This window comes from Leptonotus elevatus, chromosome 12, assembly GCF_054856555.1.
Source record: "Leptonotus elevatus isolate MCC_2025b chromosome 12, RoL_Lele_1.0, whole genome shotgun sequence".
Classification (NCBI taxonomy): domain Eukaryota; kingdom Metazoa; phylum Chordata; class Actinopteri; order Syngnathiformes; family Syngnathidae; genus Leptonotus; species Leptonotus elevatus.
This window is the reverse complement of record NC_141250.1, coordinates 10,145,380-10,162,976: the sequence shown is the minus strand read 5'-3', so window position 1 is coordinate 10,162,976 and position 17,597 is coordinate 10,145,380. Positions and strand designations below refer to the sequence as shown.

Genomic DNA, 17,597 nt, shown 5'->3' with positions numbered 1-17,597 from the left:
TTAAGATTTGCGTTGTTTTTGAATGACAGGTCCATGATGGACCTCGGGGCGGGCCTACACTGGAAATAAATTGTGTTGATTGACTTGTCAGTTGTCAAATAAGAAACCGGCTCTTCTTGTCATGTGACTTCCGAGGCGTTTCCTAAGCAGGATTCACGTGATCTTGTTGTCACTCTCTGGCAGCGCTCCAGTGAAACAAGAAGGAGCAAGGCAAGCAGCGCAAATACCGCTGCCAACACACGCGAACAGCTTTACCCACTTAACTGGAGTTTTAGGAGAAATAGCAGGAACTTGTCGAATTTTTGGTCATTGCCAAGGGCTTTTAACCGCCTACCAGGGTTAGGGTTGGTGCTAAAGTTAGCATCCAGACAGTTAGCTTACTAGCGCTGTTAGCGCAAGTTGTTGTCGAGCTCATTTTCGACCGTAGTCGACTGGGAGACAAACATGACGACCACCGGTGCTGTCCAGACTCGGTGGCTGACATTTACCCTACATCTTATTTTAGGTATGTATTGATTTATCCGAGGTAAACAATGCACTTTTTTTTCAATCGACGTCACACAAGTAAGAAGGTCACAAACATAATGCACGTGACCAACAAGTTTTATGTAACATTATCTGAAACAAATGTGCATTTCGACATTAAAAAAAAAAAATCTCCTACTAATGCTTAAGAAAAAAAACCTTTCTTGTTGTGTCATCCTAGTCATGCTAGTAAATTAATAATCCCATATTTTATAAACTTGCATCATTTTGTTTCAGGCTGTATGATGTGAGGTTCAAACGTTTAATCAGAGGCAGTCGTCTATACGTGACGTCACAAATATGTAGTTAAAGAAAATATCCTTTATTTTGGTTATGAACCTAACAATTGGCTTTCTAAAAGTGTATTTGCCCCATAGGTACACGCATGATATTTGACACCTCAAATGTGAAAGATAACCCATGTACACATAATATGCAGTTTTAAATTTTGTTACAAATAAATTTAAATCTACATAACCCTGTGTGGCGGTTTAATGCTGAATTCGAGGACAAGAGAAAGGTGGGAACTGACTGAAAATCAGGAACTCTGCACAGGATCGCCCCTTTGAACTCTGAGATCCAAGTTGCTAAATCAGGGAGGGGGAAAAAAGGACCCCGACATCACTAACTGGCTTCAATCTAACATTGATTGAAAGTAGAGACACAGACTGAATGATAAAACATAATTTACAGAATTATTAACATATTTCACTATGATGACATTAATTTTGTTTTTAAAAGTAAGTTGATGTAACCCAGTTGGATTTGAACTGACTGTGTTAACCAGAAAAGCAAACAATTTATGGTAATCAGCCATCTTTGTTCTTCGGAAGTGGGTCAATCAGAATGGGATCAATCTGACTTTCCACCTTCCTCAAATGCAGCATTAACTTGGTGAAAGGACGCTCTCCGCTCATTGAAAAGTATTGGATTTTGGATTCTTGTAATTAAATTTGGGAGGATTATTTTTTACGTCAATCTGCTTGGTTTGTTTGTGTGCTAGTCACAGGCAAAATAAATACAATATGGCGTTTTTCACCGTGTTAACTATCAGAAATGCCTTGATGTTCGGAATTGTCCATTACTGGCAAAGGGTCTTTGTGGGTCTCTGTGGAGATATTTTGTCCCACTCGTACTTGCAGAATTGCATTATTTCAGCAACACTGGAGACTTTTTACTACTGCCCGAAGCCAGCTGGGATGGGCTCCAGCGACCCTTGTGAGGAAAAGCGGTTAAGAAAATGGATGGATGGAGTCTTTTTAAGGTCATGTATGTCACAAGAGTTTCGGATTCAAGTCCAATGCCCGTTCAAAACCTTGTGCTTCAGCTTGATGTCACAAACTGAAAACCGAACATTCTCCTTCAGAATTTTCTGCTAAAGAGTGAAATTCATGGTTGCATCAATTACAGCAAGTTGTAAAGGTCCTGAAGTAATAAGAAGCCCCAGACAGTCATGCTAACACCAAGGTGTTGGGTTTTGCCAGTATAAACGTCCGCAGCAAGTCTTCTTTCAAAAAGTTATTCAAATACACATTACAGATGAACTTGTTTATTCCTTATAATTGGGGAATTTATGTAATTGCATTTATTAATGTATGCACCTGCAAATTCAATTTTATTTTCTTTCGATTCTTTTTGTGATCTTTAAAATTGTGTATGGTGGGTCTGTTTCTACTTTACCTGTTTAATACGATTTGTTCAGCGTTTTCATTTTTACTACATAGAGTAATTTTGAACTTTGTATGTTTTTGTTGAGTTATTTGAGGACCCCAGGAAGACTAGCGACCACTTTGTGGAAGCTAATGGGGATCCTATTAAAGAATAAATACTGTTAGCATAGGTTATTACTTACTACTACCAATGTATGGTGCATTCTCACTCAGAAACCAAATTGGCTAATGTCACCGATATAGGAATGGAACGTCATATTTCACATTCTCAAAATTAGGCTCAAGTATAACAACTTTTTCTAAAAAAAACAAAAAAAAAACAGCTTTATTTTGTTGTGCCACACTGTTCTCCTAAAATTCCAAAGTTGTGTAATGTTTTTTTTAAATATACTGCTTTATTGGTTGCAGCAGCTGTAGCCATGCAGCAGAGTCTGGCAACCGTGGCGCCGCCCAGTACGGAGGCGCCGCCCAGTACGGAGGAGGCGCCGCACAAGAAGCCCAGCAGACCAGAGACTGGGCACTACCAGGTGACGGGGACTAATGGCAGCGTGTGCTTGCTGGCGTACATGGGCCTCCAGCTCAACATCAGCTTTAGCTCCACCTCCTTAAACCAGGTGCTCACAAACGAACGCACTGGTGTTTATCTCACCGGGTAAAATGCTTAACGGCCCATCTCTCTCTATGTTTAGACGGTGCAGGATCTCGTCAACATCGAGCCCAACACCACAAAGGTCTCCGGGTCATGCGACACAGACAGCGCCATGCTGCGAATCTCGGACGCCGATAAAACCAACCTGACCTTTTTCTTCACCCTGGTAAGTTTATCTCCGCTTTCATTACTTACAACACAAAGCAGCAAATGCACGTTGTAAACGTCTTGAACTGCATCTCACTTTCCTTCCAGAACACAACGTCCAATAAATACCATGTGAGTGAAATTTCTCTGTCAGCAGCCTGGCCGGACATGAAAGGTGAGTCTTCTGGCCACAACATAAGGTACACCTATGTAATATAACCCTTTTATGTAACTGATTTTACTTGAATTTTTATTTGAATACTTTTCCTATACTTAAGCAGTGTTAATATGACAGCAGTTTACAATCACTACTTTTTAGGAATACAACCTTGTTTTTGATGAACGAGCAGGTCATGCTTCTTTTTTTTATTTATTTTTATGTCATGATGGTTGTACACGGACAGCTAAGTATTTTATGAGGTAGGTGTAAAAAATTAGACCTTAATGGATTATTTGATAGTGATTGAAAATTGGTAGAATAATCAATTAGCTGCAGCCTTATTCAGTGCTATTTTTCTTAAAATGGAAGTCAATCCAGTTTGTCAACTTCTTGACAATGTCTTCCACTAGTCTAAATGCTGTATTCTGGTTAATATTGCGTTAGTGGAATATGAGTTAAGCAGTAAAATCCAGCCGTTTTTATCAATACCAGAAGGTGGCCATTTTGACACTAACTGTCGAGTGAAAATGACTGAACATGACATCACAGTTGCTCAGGGCTCAGGCAACAACCAATCACAGCTCACCTGTTTTCTGAAGCTGAGCTGTGATTGGTTGTTGCCTGAGCCCTGAGCAACTGTGATGTCATGTTCAGTCGACAGCAACTGACAAAATGGCTGCCCCCGTGATGAATAAAAACAACTGAATTTTGCTGCATAAGTCATATTCTACAAATGTAATATTAATCAGAATGTCATGTTTAGACTAGTGAAGTCGCATATAAGGTATTGTCAAGAATTTTTTACGGTTGACTTCCCCTTTAAGACCATGTCACAAAATAAGTTGTAGCTGTGTTGTCAAAATACAACTCTAATGGTAAAACGGTCCTCTTGTCTGTTTCAGAGCCCTTTGCGGCACGTAACAGCAGCCTGGACTACCTTCGGGGAACCCTGGGCTTCTCGTACATGTGCCATGAGGAGCAGACTCTCAACGTAGTCCAGGCCTTGTCCATCAACACCTTCCATTTACAGGTGCAGCCCTTCGGCCTCACCAAGAACCAGTTTGGCACAGGTAAGCATCTTCAGCACATGACAGATTTGCACCCCCCAGTTAATAAAAAAAAAAAATCTATATTTTTTTGTTTTTTAGCCGAGCAGTGCCGGCTGGACGAAGACGACATGCTGATCGCCATCGTGGTCGGGGTGGCCCTTGCCGGCCTGGTCCTCATCGTGCTGGTTGCCTACCTCATCGGCAGGAGGAGGAGCCATGCCGGATACCAGACCATCTGAGTTGGCGTCCGCTCGCATGTAACTCCACCCCTCCCGTCACATTAAACACGCCACATACTCCCTGTGTGCTCCACCCTCCTGTTGCCTTCCTTAACACTGGGGGTTACATGCTTTATGAACTGACATTCATAATCTTAATGATAATAATAAAAGGGACGTTGTTAGGAGGTATGTGAGGAAATATCTGGTACGCAAAGGAAGAATCTTCATTATTTTGTTCTATTTATGAGTTTTGTAAAGGGAATAATGGGATTTCAGGGCACTTTTTTGTGTGTGAGTTTTTGTGTTTATTAAGGGACGATAACCGGTGTTTGTTGTAGTAAAGGCACTATATTTTAATCTGGAGGTTCACATTCAGTTACATATAGTCACATGGTCTCTCGCTAGGTACCTCAATGTCAGCTGTTTGTCATGATTGTGAAGTCTCAGGAATGGCCGTTGGCAATGTTGTTGCATCTTTTACAAGAGCGCACTGATGATGGAGGACGGGTTGACTTAAGAAAAGGTGATTTTCGGTGCACCGAGTGTCTAGGTCAGCTTAGTTAATTAATTAGTGAAGAGTATTTTTCTGTTACACACCACTTGTCCACTTTTGTGCTGCACTCCCTTAGAAATTTTTAAGTGGCCAAAATGATGACATTATATTGTTTTTCTTATCAGTGCCTTCCCTTCTGCAACATGTGAACTAACGTTAATACAGAGGTACCTGCTGTTTTCTGTCTCATTGTTTCTTGTACAGAGCTGTATGTAAGACGTGCATCATTAACATGATATAGTGCATATAATTTGTGTTTGCTTGTTTACTGTTCCACAACTGGATCCCTATTTTGTGTGTTGGTTTTAATGGATTGTTTGAGATGTTTTCTAAATGACGGTCAATAAAAGTGATTTGAAAGTTGGTCTTTTAGTTTGTTCATGTTTTATATAATGTCCCAGCTTCATTAAAATTGGGGTTTATAAGTAAATGCAAGTGTTTATTTGTTTGTGTCTTTTTTTTTTTTGTTAAGGTATGTATAACAATTCAGTCCATATATTTATTTTTCAATACTAGATATTCAGGTCATCATGAATTCCCAAGCAAATAAAAACATGGGAAGGGTTTTGGATCACATTTAAATGTAGAAGTAAGAGCGTTTGATTTCAATCTTGCCCTCATAAATGATTTCCTTTAAATTGCAGTTTCCCATCAAATGTATCTGAAGTTAGGTTTGAACAATAAATGCATAAAAAAAATTGGTATGGCTGGAATGTCACAAACATGCATTATCCACAGTCTCCGCTTTGCTGCAGCGCCTCGTTCCTTGCAGCCCAGTCTTGTCTTGGATCATTGTTGGTAAAAGGAAGCTCTCGATGTCTCCAGCGCGTTTCATTTTGTCTAACGTCTTCAAGTCGGCGTGGTTTTAATCAGTCTTCCTCCTCTATTCCTTGTCGGCATTTTCCCCGAAGTTTATCAATGGTCGCCTTAGAAAGACTTCCTGGTTCTGCAAAGATTTGCTGTAAAACCACAGGGATGGGGGGCAAAATGGATGCACTGCCTCAATGATGTACACTTGAGGTAGCTTATGCACCTGCATGAAGGTGTGGCAGTCCAGCGTGAAAACCCCGCAAGTAATCCGCTTGAAGCACTGGCACACGTCCATCAAAGAGCGAGCCCTCAAGATTTCTGGTTGGTGGTGTCTGATGAGAGTCAGGGCCACCCGGAAAAGAACCTTGGAGCCCTCGTAGAAGAGGCAGTCCCACACCCGCAGGACGGTCTGAAAATACAACAGTAGCTACTTGATAAACTACGAGAGAATGCAGTTTCTGTAGAAACAGCATGTGAACACAGAATGCTGTGGAATTAATGGAATTGTTTAAATGTGGAATTAAAGACTTGGAAAATAGCACTCAAAATATTGAAATGTATAAAAACAAGAGTTACACAACATAATACTGTAATGTCAAGATTTATGCCTGCCTTGGCCACAAGGCGGCAGTATACTACTACAGTGACGTAGACACAAACGACGAAGATTTTTAATACTACTGGCACTGTACTGTGATTCAACAAGATGCTAGTTATTTTTTACAACAGATAAAAAGTATGCCTGTGAGTATTATTTGATCTATCTACATTTGTTGTTCTAACGTTCATGTTCAAATATCTGTTGCTTCTAAAACTACCAATGCTAGCCGTTAGCAACATGTCATTAACTTTCTGCATTGTTTGCTAGCATTTAGCTTTAACCTTAGATACGAATGCCAAGAGTATGCAAAAAAGTAACCAAAGCAAAGGATGGCTATTTTAAAGAATCTATAATATAAAACATGTTTTCAGTTATTTCACCTTTTTATTGTTAAGTACATAACTCAACATCAGTTCATACATAGTTTTGACGCCTTCAGTGAGAATCTAATAAGTAACCCAGTCATGAGAATAAAGCAAATGCATTGAATAAAAAAGTGTGTCCAATCTTTTGGCCTGTACTGTACGTGTATAATTATGTCAGTCAACATTTTTCAACCACCTCAATAGGGAGAATGTCAACGTAAAGACAAATGAACCAGCGGGACACCACCACGCTCCATATGCCAGGATAGTGGGCCATCAGCTGGCCCACTGCAGGAGCTTTTGCCTTCACCAGCTCCTCGAGAACCTCCTGGTCCGTCCTCAGGCCCCTCATGGCGGGGCTGTAGTAGTCTAGGGTACAAAATTACTTAGTTAGTCTCATGTGCAATGTATTGCGACGCCATCGGTCCATTTTCAAGAGCAATTTTTGACTCGTTTTCTGTCAGTTGTAAAGTGAAATACTGTAAAACAATCAAATATATTACCTGTAATTCATATTGTTATTGTTGTAACAAGGGACTAAAATAAAATCATTATATTCATTATATAAAATTTTCAATTAATCAGTTATCGAAATTTTATTCTGCCGGATAACAGAATTGGTATTGCCCTCCCCCCCAAAAATGTGACTGACTGGCAATTGGTCCAGGGCCCGCCCCTCTTGCCCAAGGTCATCTGGGATAGGCTCCATCCTGGTGCTGTTCTATGCACACTGAAATCAGATTCTACCTGGTAGTATTGTTCCCAGCAGTGCATCCATAAGCCAGAAAGCTTTCTCTTCATCTTTGGTGACGATGATGATGTAACCTGCGATGAAGTTCATTCCCTGGAATGATTGAAGACAGCGAAGAAGTGAACTTTCAGGATAACTTTCACGAACCGTCAACATCTGCAGGTGAGTAGTTTAACTTCGTTTTAGAGTATGAGAGTAAAAAAACAAAACAATTTCTGTTGTGTCTTGAGATATGGTGCTGGTACCTCAAATCATCTTTGCCTAATAGAATGAGTCAATCCATTCAAGCATCCCCCAAAAAATCAAGTATAGTATTGAAAAGTATTTTATTAAGAATATGGCACTCTAGTCTATGATATTGTACTTTATAAATACTCACATTAATGAGTAAACGTAAATAATTTAAACGTTTCTGACACTTTCTGTCAATGGAAATTGTGCTACTCCTGGTTTGTGCGTTTTGGCCACTTGGGGGCAGTATAATACAGCCATACAGAACAATACAAGAATATATGTTAGAGAGAAACTTAATTTTGAAAAAATATATAAATCATGTACTATAACTATTGCATTTTTTTCTTTTGGGGACTTGACCTGACAGTAGCCCACAGCCTTATTATGGTGTCCATACGCCAGCAGCACGTTGTACAGCGCCCTCTGCAGGCCTGACTTTGAGTCACTTTGGAAAAAGACGTTATCAGGAAAAGTCCTGTGGATGTCTAGTCAAAAAAAAAGAAGGGACAAATGCATGACAGTGTGGTTATATTTAAGGTAGTGGGGTTGAAATTAGATGATGTTGCACCTAAGCGAATGCTCTCCTCGAGCTTGGTGTCGTGCCGCAGGGCCACAAGGGACTGGTAGTAACCCGGGTTGCTATCCAGCTGCTTCTGGGCACCGCTGGTCGCCATCCACACTTTGGTCCGGTGCTCGCTGGGCACGCCTTTACGCACAAACCTCTTCACTGACCAAATAAAAACACATAGGTGCTCAATATTGACATCGCATCATCTTTTAGAAAACACAGACATCTGAAATCCATACTTAATAGTGTTAGCACAAAATCTTCAAGCTTCTGCTGGAAAGCAAAATGAAAACTAGAACATCTGAACTTTATGTTGGGGTTATTTCATTTATTTTTACTTTCTCTAAAAGATTAAAAATATATATATATATAAATTTACTAATCATATAGGTGGAAAAGGGGTGTGTAGACTTTTTGTACCCACTGTATAGCTGCTTTATTGACATGAGCGTCTCTTGGCTAGGTACCTGTTAGGTCCTTCTTCACGTGCGGTGTATTTTGAAGGAGCTTGGACCATCTCATGGACCTTCTGCTCAGGACACCCTCATACTTGCTCATGACTTCCTTGTAGACCGCTGCGTGGTCGCAACTCTGGGAGAAGCCGTACGAGTCGGTGCTGCTGAGGAAAAGCCCAAGTGGAACACTTGTAACAAGTAAGAGGGGGAAAGATGGGTCGATTTTGCTGTCCACTGTTCTTTCTGTTCTCCCGTTAACTGGATCTTCAACAGGCTTGGGTTTCTCTTGCCGGGGGGGATCAAGTAGCCTGATTAACAGTCGTCTACATTTTCAGTTACAACAGAATTCAGTATGAGCATTGTGGGTTGAAGAGAATTCAACGTATTAACCATTACATGACAAATACATGATTTTAGTTACAAAACAAGATTTCAACGTTTTGTCCCCCATCTTAATTGGCCAATAATAAACATGCTGAATTCAGGCCACAATTTGGACACCTCTGCTTAAAGTCCAATATTACCTGTCACTTTTTCCTTTCGTGTCTTCCTCCATTGCACGCAGCAAAAAATCTACTTTTTGCAAGTCCGCCTGCGAATTAAAACCCATCGTTTCCTTGGGGGAGGTCGCAAATCCTAAATAAGCCTCCTTCCTGCCCACCCTGGTCTGTCGTAGGCTACTTCACCTTTAGGCACATATAAGGAGGGAAGGAGGGAGGGAGGGAGGGAGGGAGGGAGGGAGGGGTTGAAAGCAGACAGACACGCAGGTAAATGCAAATGAGATGCGAACATTGTGTAAAATTGACGATGTGTAGAATTAAACATCAATTTTGATTTTCTTTTAATAGAAAAGTAGTCCCATTTTTTTTAAAGACATGGTTATACATTTGGTTGTAGTGCCTTTGTACATGGCTATGAATGCCACCTCTACCAGTGAGGTAGGTGGGCTCCCTCTAGTGGTACGTGAAAGAATCCCCATCTAAGTGCAGTTCAGCTGTATTTATTTTCTAAATTTGAAACATTTAATCTTTCAAGAGGAAGTCAACCCAGATTTTTTTTTTGGACATTGCGTAATGTTCTATGCAGCCTCACTAGTCTAAACACGGTATTCTGACAAAAATTCTAGGGAGCGGCCATTTTGCCACCGGATGTCGAATGAAAATGGCATCACAATTGCTTAAGGGTGGATTTTACTACTTAATTCATAATCCACAAACACAATATTACTCAGAATGCCATTTTAAACTAGTAAAGTTGCATAAAATGATGATTGCCAAGAATATTTTTGTTTGACTTCCCCTTAGAAACATTTGCAATCTTTAAGAACTAATTTTTAAACAAACTGAGGTATGTCAACATTATTTACGTAGTTCTTTTTTTTTTTAGCGCAGTGTAAATGTAGAAACTGAATGTTACAATATTCAATGTACTCTTTAGGAATAAAACCATCTTTATGAGGCCTATTACACCACTAGTCTTTTTTTGTGGTACTTGGACTTTGGTGTACAAACTAAAAAGTTTGAGAACCACTGATAGGATAAGCGTTAAATCCATATATTATGGAAAAACTCATGCTTTTATTGATCTTTAAATGGAACAATATACTGTACTTACATGACTGTTCATGTCTCTATCTGTAACAATATTGAAAAAAAATGCCACAATTATAATAAGGCATGTTTAGCATTCATTTTGCACTGCAGCTTCAGAATAGCTCTTAACTGCCTTTCGGGTTCAATTCATGTTTTTTGATCGGTCTTGAATGTTGTGAACAAATCAAACTAGAGACTGAATCACTTGGTCGCAGCCAAGTGGTGCTCCAGTTGACCTCAATCCATTCAAGAGATGATTAATCAATTCCGAAAGCCCGTTCCTACTCCGAGTGTTCTAAGTGGTTATGACAAAACTTTCCTTGGCAAAAAGGAAATCAGAACAAAGCATTAGCTGTGAGTCGTGACGCAATTTTTTTTGTGTGTGTGGACACTTCACATCAAGTACCAATGGAGAAGACGCCATCACAGCCATAAGGCGACGCACTACACAGACAGATCATATCAAACCCATGACACATCTTTAAAGTTTACATAAAAGAATGGTTTATAAACAGGATCATATTTATATTATTCTTCATATAATTCTCTTTTGTAAATACAGTATGTACGGTCAAGTTGTGGTGCTGGTGTCGTGAGCACCCCTTTGTCCTTTCTCTTCCGTCCGCTTACGCTCGTCTCCGTGCTGCGTCGGTGTCCATCCCGGAGCGGAGCCTGCTCGCGGGATTCCGAGGATCCGGCAGGAGGAGCCGGGATTGCTCCGGAAATGTCCTTCCTCCGCCCTCTCCTCCAAGTGCTGCTGTTGGCCACCATTGTTTAAATTAAAAATAATAATATTCCTCCTTCCAAAAAAAAAACTGAAGTCTCTGTAAAAGAAATATTCTCCTTCCAAGTTCTTTGTTTTTGTTTTGTTTTTAGAGAGTTTTATGTTTTGTTCCTGTTACGATCGGTCGAGCAAATTCCACAAAGTCGTCGATAAGCACTGGCCATGCTCCTAAGAGGCGGGGGGGAAAAAAACACATGGATCAGATATTATGAAACTATTCACCTAACTTAATATAAAATTACAGTGGTACCTTGAAATGCAGGTTACATTTGTTCAGTGACCAAGCTCGTAACTCAATTTTAACTCAACTTTCCCCCACTGAAATCAATTGAGTCCCCAAAGCTTAATTTTCAGCACACATATTGGCATTTTCTATTGACCTTGTAACATTAAATTTAAAATGACCAATGAGGATAAAGATTTGGGTGAATTAAATTGAACCAACAGGGTCAAGTTCTGCCTGTGGCTCTTTTTTCCCCCTACACTTCAAGCAGGGCATATCTGAAGCTCGCTCATAACTCAAATTTTGGTGCCCAGCCAAAACAAAAAACCCGACTGCTCATAACCCGATAAACTCGTAAATTGGGACAGTCGAAAGTCCAACAGCCATGAAATCTAAACACAAAGAAAACCTCAGCAAAACTATTTAAAGTACATATTAACATTCAAAAATATGATGAAACAGAAATGAAAGCCAATATAATTGACAAAATAAAAAAAATACATTGATTAATGCATTCACCGTGGGGGGCATTTCTTTTCTGACAATTGTTCTATTTTGTCACTATATTTCATTTGAATAGATTGTGTTTCATTATTTCATATATCTTTATGTTTAAGATATTGCACCTTACTAATGTGGAAAAATGTGTTTTAAACTGAAATCCCAAAATGAATTAGATTAGGACATAACAGAATCATAATAATATAATGTACATAATAAATAAATTTCTTCAAGTAACCCCTCGTGAAATGTTTTTGCCTTTTTTGGAGTTTCAACTCTTACCCTCCTCGTCATAGTTCGACAAGTCGTCCGCTATCATGTTCCCAAAGTCCAACAGCAGGTTCCAAGTGTCTTTTGGGATGGAGCGTTTATGATGTTCCTGAATCGACCCATCGCCATCAGAAAAGCATTCATTTCAAACACAATGCTTATTGCTTATTATTTATTATCCTTGAACAACGTTGCTTCCGTATGTTTGGACTCACCAAAAGAAATCTATTCCAAAGATCAAGGAACTTAAATCTTCCTAACAGAACCAAATTCCAGTAAGCTATGGCCATCTCCAAGTCTGGACAAGACATAAAACGAAGAAAAGGTTGAGTTAAGGACAGTCCTTACTTAATTTGAGCTTTTTCCAGTAATATGTCAATTATATAATGTACATGGTTGTCAATTTCCTTTTGCTTAAAAAGTTTAATATTTTCATAATTTACAACTTTCTTGTGAATTTACTTTGTTCTATTAATATTATAAATGTTCCTTTCGGTCTTTTTCTTAATTTATGAACCGCCCAAAAGGAAATCTCATAAAAATACAACTTGATCCACGTGAAATTACACAATTTTTCTTCATATATTATGGCTTTATTTTATTTATTTCATCCATTTGTGTCTCCTGTGCCTCTTACAAACTTTTTTTTTCTTGTGTTATCGTTTTTAATCAATTGCCACTCTCACTTTGTAGTAATATTACCAATCTTGTAAATAAAAACGAAATCCATAATTTACAACTTCACAAAATTTACTTTTTCTCATAACATGACTTTATTAATAATATTCTTATGAATGGGAATTGTATCTCTTTTTTTGGTTAGTTTTCTTTTCTGCTCAAATGGAGTGACTTTGTAGCTGCGTTCTCCTTACCTAAACCCTTCTGGCCGGGATTCTTGGCAAAGTTGAAGGTGAACTGGTAGAAGTCCTTGAACTTGTTGCTGTCTTTCAGCTCCTGCTCCAATCTTGGCAAAAGGGCCTTGAGCTTGTCGGGACTGTCGCACCTAAAAGGCGGGAGAGGCCGCAAACATGAACCACTTGGCTCAATGATAGCATGGCAACGTTGCTAACAAACACATTTGTGATACATGAGCCACTTGCTGCTCCTACAGTGGAGAGGGCGCTTTATTTGTACGTATATACACGTAGACCTTCCTTCCGACAGGGCGGCTTACCCGAGTTCTGTCATGCCGTCCATGAACTCCTTCTTGTAGAACTCGCACTGAGTGGCAGCGCGAAACTTCCACGCCACCACCAGAACGCTGATACTGGCCGGATCCAGCACCAGGTCGTCGCAAAACTGCTGGATGCCCTCAATGCCGATCTTGTTCTCATCGTGGGGATCTGACAGCAGAAAGTCAATTAACTCTTTGACCGCCAAAAACGTTTAATAACGTTTAGTAAAATCCAAATGAGTGCCGCCAAAGACGTTAACTATGTTTTTTTTTGTTTTTTTTAAACGGGTGGAGGAAAGCATTGGCAAACTGTGCTGAAAGTATCAAGCAGGTCGAGTTAGTATAATGACTATTTTTGGGCACTAGATGGCAGCGATGACTCTTTGGACAAGATCGGGTAGGCGTCAGTAGAAGATGTGAGGCGGAGCTAGAGTGTTGAGGGGAGAATGGCTGAGGAAGCGAAAATGACGACCGGTTGCAAGCAGCTCACGCTTGAGCATTTTTTTCAAAGACGAAAACATCGACCAATGCTAAAGAGCACATTGATGATGATGATGGTGACTCCGAGGTTGACGCCGAAGTTGGAAGCGTTGACGCGGCGGCTTCGATCGCGTCGTAAAGCCTCACCGGCTAGCGATGCTAACGCCGGAAAACGCGGAGCACAACCGAGCACAGGCGGACGTTCAATCGGACGATGAAGAGTACCCCGAGTCCAATGCATATTCATCGGAGGAGTGGGTACAGTCTGATCACGGAGAAGACACTGGTTCTGGACTACGATGCCACCATGAATGGAGTGGATAAGATGGATCAGAATATCTACCACCCGGTATAGGAACTGAAGGACATGAGGAAGCCAGACGTAACACCAGGTCACCGTATCATGATCCTGAGAGTAGACTTGATGACAACATGGCCAAACACACACTGCAGTATATACCTGCTACTCCCCGGAAAAAAAGGCCGGCAAGAAAGTGCACGCGAAGGGGCAATCGCAGTGAAACTAATCTGTGGTGCAAATCCTGCTGCGTCCCCTTGCACGCAGGGGAGTTTTACACAATATACCTCACAAAAAGAAAAACTGTGTTGTTGAAACATCCACACAATTGTAAATAGTACCACAGTTGCACACATTTGTAAATAGTTTGCCAAATTGTTTTGTCAAATTGTTACACTGTTGAATGTAAATAAACATATTTTGCTATCAAAAAACACTTTTTCATTGTTGGTGGTAGTGTTTTACAGAAGTAAAGCACTGTTTAGGTGTTTGTGGCATCATTCATGGAAAAAAAAAGGTGTCAAATTCACTAGAGTGCATGAAATAATATTGTTTCACTAAAAGCTTGATTTCTCCGTATTTTGGTCCAAAACAGAGCATTTGGGTGAAACTAACCTATTTTCTATTGTTGCTTACTGAAAAACGGAATAAGGTAGAAACAAACTTTTTTTTTCTGATGAAAGATGAGAGTTCAATCTTTCATTTGGTAGTATGTGTGTTTCCATAATCCAAACACATTTTCTGTGGACCTTGAAAGATCAGTCAAAATGCTTAAATCAGCTGGCACCCACATATTCTCTTTTCTGAAAATGCTTGGCAGTCAAAGAGTTAAGTTATTTAAATATTTGTGCCATCTTGTAATGGGCTTGGTGAGCTCGCTACCTCAAAAATCTTGATCATGTAAAGTCTAATATAAATAGACAATAAAACTCATGAAGGTGCTACTGTACTTACAGCACTGGTCCTCACACTTCTGCAGTTGAGTAATAAATTCCATCTACCTTTGTAGCGGTTGAAAAGTTGCTCCAGCTTCTTGCGGTCAACGGACGTCTTCATGGACTCCTTACAGTAGAGGTCCGGGTTCTGGAAATAGTTGTCGGTGGCCACCTCCAGCTTCCAGTCATTCTGCGTGAGGCAATAGACGGCTGTCTTCTCGCCCGCCTGCGTGAAGGACATAAACTGCCGCACCTTGTCCCTCTGCGACGACTTCAACTTGTGCTGCGCGGGCAACAGGGCAAACGGGCGGTCAGCAGCGAGCAGGTCCCACAGCGCCCACACCAAGTAAAGCCCAAACAGCGCGCAGAGACACAGCAGCGCGCACAGTACTGCGTCCACAGGCATTCAGGACGCATGGGGTAGTGAGACCTTGTCAACACTTGAGATTGTCCAAAAGGGGGCGGGGGGGCCCTCACATGACTAATGTAATGGGAGCCACCCTGACTATTTGCAGGGGTTTTAATAACAGCTCCCCCTGAGGTGGTATTTGTTTTTAGCTTTACCCTGAGGCCCACGAGCCGCAGGTTGCCCACCTCTGTGCTACAGCTTTTATCAGGACGGCCATCATCTTTTTAGTAAAGTGACAGCAGACTGTCAGAAGCACTATTACGTTATGGCGAGCTCTGTAATACGGCGGGTATAACAAAGGCACAGTAATAGCGGTGGTGGGAATGGGAATCGCCGGGTTAGCATTGCCGAGCTACTGGCTAGCCGCCACTAAATTAGCTCCGGCGTGTTGTTAACGTTAATAACACGCGTGGTTTGGTGGCAGTGAGTTTGCGCGTGTATGGGTGTCGTAGTTTGGGGTTCGTAACTACGGTGGCCGAGCCTGTGTTATGTTAGCATGCTTGACGGACAAACGGGGAAACGTTGCGGCTAGCTACCTAGCTAGCTGCTGCTGCCCCAAAAATATCAACTGACCTTCCGTTGATAAACAGCAAGCAAAACGACACTTGTTGGCCAACGTGGAGTTTGGACACGACGCGGGCGTTCAAAAGAAAGCGAGACGGCGCCACTCGTGTTAAAAGACAGCGCGGCGGTGAACGAGACGATTGTGTTTATTTTGGTTACCTACCATTTTCACACCCGCTAGTTCACCAGTTTGGGAGCCGCTCGTTGAGCGCATGCGCGGAAGTCGACGAGCAGAAGGCGCAACTTTACGAATTGTCATGTACTGTATTTTATTTTTGCGTATCTCTGTAAATCCATTTTAATTTCTGCGTTTTGAAATGCCGTAACTAACTTACATTTTAACTTGTAGTTTTAACCTACACTACCCAAAAGTATGGGGTCACATAGACATGAGCATTGAGACAAATCAGACGTACATAGTACAGTAGTAGGCTTCACAATTGTGCTCTCATGGCGAACATAAAATTGTCTGGGTGACCCAAAACTTTGAACCTTAGTGGATATTAAATGTTGCATGTTAACTTACTACCAGGGTTGGGAAACCCAGGTCCAGAAAGTAAAAACCCTGAAAGTTTAGCTTTAGCCACAGGTGCTTCTACTCAACTGGCAGGTAAACAAGCTCACCTGTTGAGTAGAAGCACCTGTGGCTAAAGCTAAACGTACTGTTTCAGGGTCTTTACTTTATGGACCTGGATGTCCCAACCCTGCTTACTACTACTAATAAAACCGATGATATCAACGATGGACAATTCCAAACATTTGGGCATTTGTGGTATTTCCGCAGTGCAATGCAATGCAAATGCTTATTTTACACGGTGAAAACAAACAACATATTTTACAGTTTTGCCTGTGACTAGCGTAGCTACAAACCAGGCAGATTGTTATAGTGTAGTCAAATGACATTTCATCACATTTTGAAATCAAAATAATCCTCACAAATCAAATTACAATGATTCAAAGTCTAATGCTTTTCATTGGATGGAGAGGGTCATTTCACCGAGTAAGACTGCCATTTTAACTAAGTTGTAATGTAAGAATTGTCAATAAGAATAAGAATGCCTCCTCTTAACAAAAAACAATTTGTTTAGGCACTAACTCCATACCGTAAATAACAAAATCTTCTGCTTGTGTGTTTTAACTACATTTATTTATTAGTCCTCTGCGAAAAGTAAACCATCCTCATCATCATTAGTAATGGGAAAGTACCGATACCATCTTTATTTTAAGGTATTGAGTACTAATGAAGGCTGCCGGTAGCAGGCACTGATAAATAAGGCAAAAAGATAATAATCCAACAATAAATAAGTTCTCAGCAGTAGTTGGTGCTATTCTGCGATGCTTTGGCAAGTAGGTGAACCATCATCTGCACCAGAAAGAAAGGTCTGTTCGCAATTTTTATCGTGTTAAATTAAATTAAATTTGAAAGTACTAGAACCTGGTATTGTTATTAGTAATTACTCAAAGAGTGACAACTCGTACTGGTATTTGTCTGAGAAAAAAAAGTGGTATTGAATATCCCTAATCATCATCATCATCCTGTCCATGTTGTGTTCAATATATTTCCAAACACTACTTTTACTTATAATAAAACTATTTAAAATAATGCACA

General features: G+C 40.5%; 3 protein-coding genes and 1 long non-coding RNA gene across 7 annotated transcripts; 2 read left to right on the top strand and 2 right to left on the bottom strand.

The window, feature by feature from the left end:
* Nucleotides 1-149: 149 nt before the first annotated feature.
* Nucleotides 150-5,338, top strand: lamp1b (lysosomal associated membrane protein 1b). Of its 2 annotated transcripts, none has more exons than XM_086092042.1 (6): nucleotides 150-505; nucleotides 2,607-2,809; nucleotides 2,885-3,010; nucleotides 3,100-3,166; nucleotides 4,054-4,221; nucleotides 4,300-5,338. In XM_086092042.1, the coding sequence occupies exons 1-6, from the start codon at nucleotides 445-447 to the stop codon at nucleotides 4,437-4,439; spliced, it is 765 nt and encodes a 254-aa protein (XP_085948168.1). In that variant the 5' UTR covers nucleotides 150-444; the 3' UTR covers nucleotides 4,440-5,338. The 2 variants fall into 2 exon arrangements, with proteins under 2 accessions (XP_085948168.1, XP_085948166.1); XM_086092040.1 differs by having other exon boundaries at nucleotides 151-505; nucleotides 2,604-2,809.
* Nucleotides 5,339-5,612: 274 nt separating this feature from the next.
* LOC147164493 (growth hormone-regulated TBC protein 1-A-like) lies at nucleotides 5,613-9,427 on the bottom strand. The gene is made up of 8 exons (XM_086091565.1): nucleotides 9,283-9,427; nucleotides 8,771-8,922; nucleotides 8,304-8,462; nucleotides 8,096-8,220; nucleotides 7,498-7,594; nucleotides 6,947-7,119; nucleotides 6,008-6,193; nucleotides 5,613-5,933 (listed from the first exon to the last, which is right to left on the bottom strand). Exons 1-8 carry the CDS (start codon nucleotides 9,366-9,368, stop codon nucleotides 5,844-5,846), a joined length of 1,068 nt encoding a protein of 355 aa, XP_085947691.1. The 5' UTR covers nucleotides 9,369-9,427; the 3' UTR covers nucleotides 5,613-5,843.
* On the top strand, nucleotides 6,451-9,441 carry LOC147164492 (uncharacterized). Its single transcript, XR_015096708.1, has 3 exons — nucleotides 6,451-6,528; nucleotides 6,955-7,663; nucleotides 8,767-9,441. It is a non-coding gene; the product is annotated as an uncharacterized LOC147164492 (long non-coding RNA).
* An 872-nt stretch (nucleotides 9,442-10,313) lies between these two features.
* On the bottom strand, nucleotides 10,314-16,235 carry LOC147164491 (DCN1-like protein 1). Of its 3 annotated transcripts, none has more exons than XM_086091562.1 (7): nucleotides 16,152-16,235; nucleotides 15,082-15,298; nucleotides 13,303-13,471; nucleotides 13,001-13,131; nucleotides 12,344-12,426; nucleotides 12,141-12,237; nucleotides 10,314-11,302 (listed from the first exon to the last, which is right to left on the bottom strand). In XM_086091562.1, the coding sequence occupies exons 1-7, from the start codon at nucleotides 16,200-16,202 to the stop codon at nucleotides 11,223-11,225; spliced, it is 828 nt and encodes a 275-aa protein (XP_085947688.1). In that variant the 5' UTR covers nucleotides 16,203-16,235; the 3' UTR covers nucleotides 10,314-11,222. The 3 variants fall into 3 exon arrangements, with proteins under 3 accessions (XP_085947688.1, XP_085947690.1, XP_085947687.1); XM_086091564.1 differs by lacking the exon at nucleotides 16,152-16,235 and adding an exon at nucleotides 15,998-16,138; XM_086091561.1 differs by lacking the exon at nucleotides 16,152-16,235 and having other exon boundaries at nucleotides 15,082-15,916.
* Between the last annotated feature and the right edge of the window lie 1,362 nt (nucleotides 16,236-17,597).

Excerpts from the sequence above, each read along its gene's own strand:
- lamp1b (XM_086092040.1), top strand. The coding sequence starts at position 445 with ATGACGACCACCGGTGCTGTCCAGACTCGGTGGCTGACATTTACCCTA. Across the intron at positions 3,011-3,099 it reads TGACCTTTTTCTTCACCCTG|AACACAACGTCCAATAAATA; the intron begins GTAAGTTTATCT and ends CTTTCCTTCCAG. Across the intron at positions 4,222-4,299 it reads CAAGAACCAGTTTGGCACAG|CCGAGCAGTGCCGGCTGGAC; the intron begins GTAAGCATCTTC and ends TTTGTTTTTTAG.
- LOC147164493 (XM_086091565.1), bottom strand. The coding sequence starts at position 9,368 with ATGGGTTTTAATTCGCAGGCGGACTTGCAAAAAGTAGATTTTTTGCTG. Across the intron at positions 8,463-8,770 it reads CGTGAAGAAGGACCTAACAG|TGAAGAGGTTTGTGCGTAAA; the intron begins GTACCTAGCCAA and ends TTATTTGGTCAG. Across the intron at positions 5,934-6,007 it reads ACTGCCACACCTTCATGCAG|CAAATCTTTGCAGAACCAGG; the intron begins GTGCATAAGCTA and ends GTGGTTTTACAG.
- LOC147164491 (XM_086091561.1), bottom strand. The coding sequence starts at position 15,421 with ATGCCTGTGGACGCAGTACTGTGCGCGCTGCTGTGTCTCTGCGCGCTG. Across the intron at positions 13,472-15,081 it reads ACTTTTCAACCGCTACAAAG|ATCCCCACGATGAGAACAAG; the intron begins GTAGATGGAATT and ends TTCTGCTGTCAG. Across the intron at positions 13,132-13,302 it reads GACGGCATGACAGAACTCGG|GTGCGACAGTCCCGACAAGC; the intron begins GTAAGCCGCCCT and ends CCCGCCTTTTAG.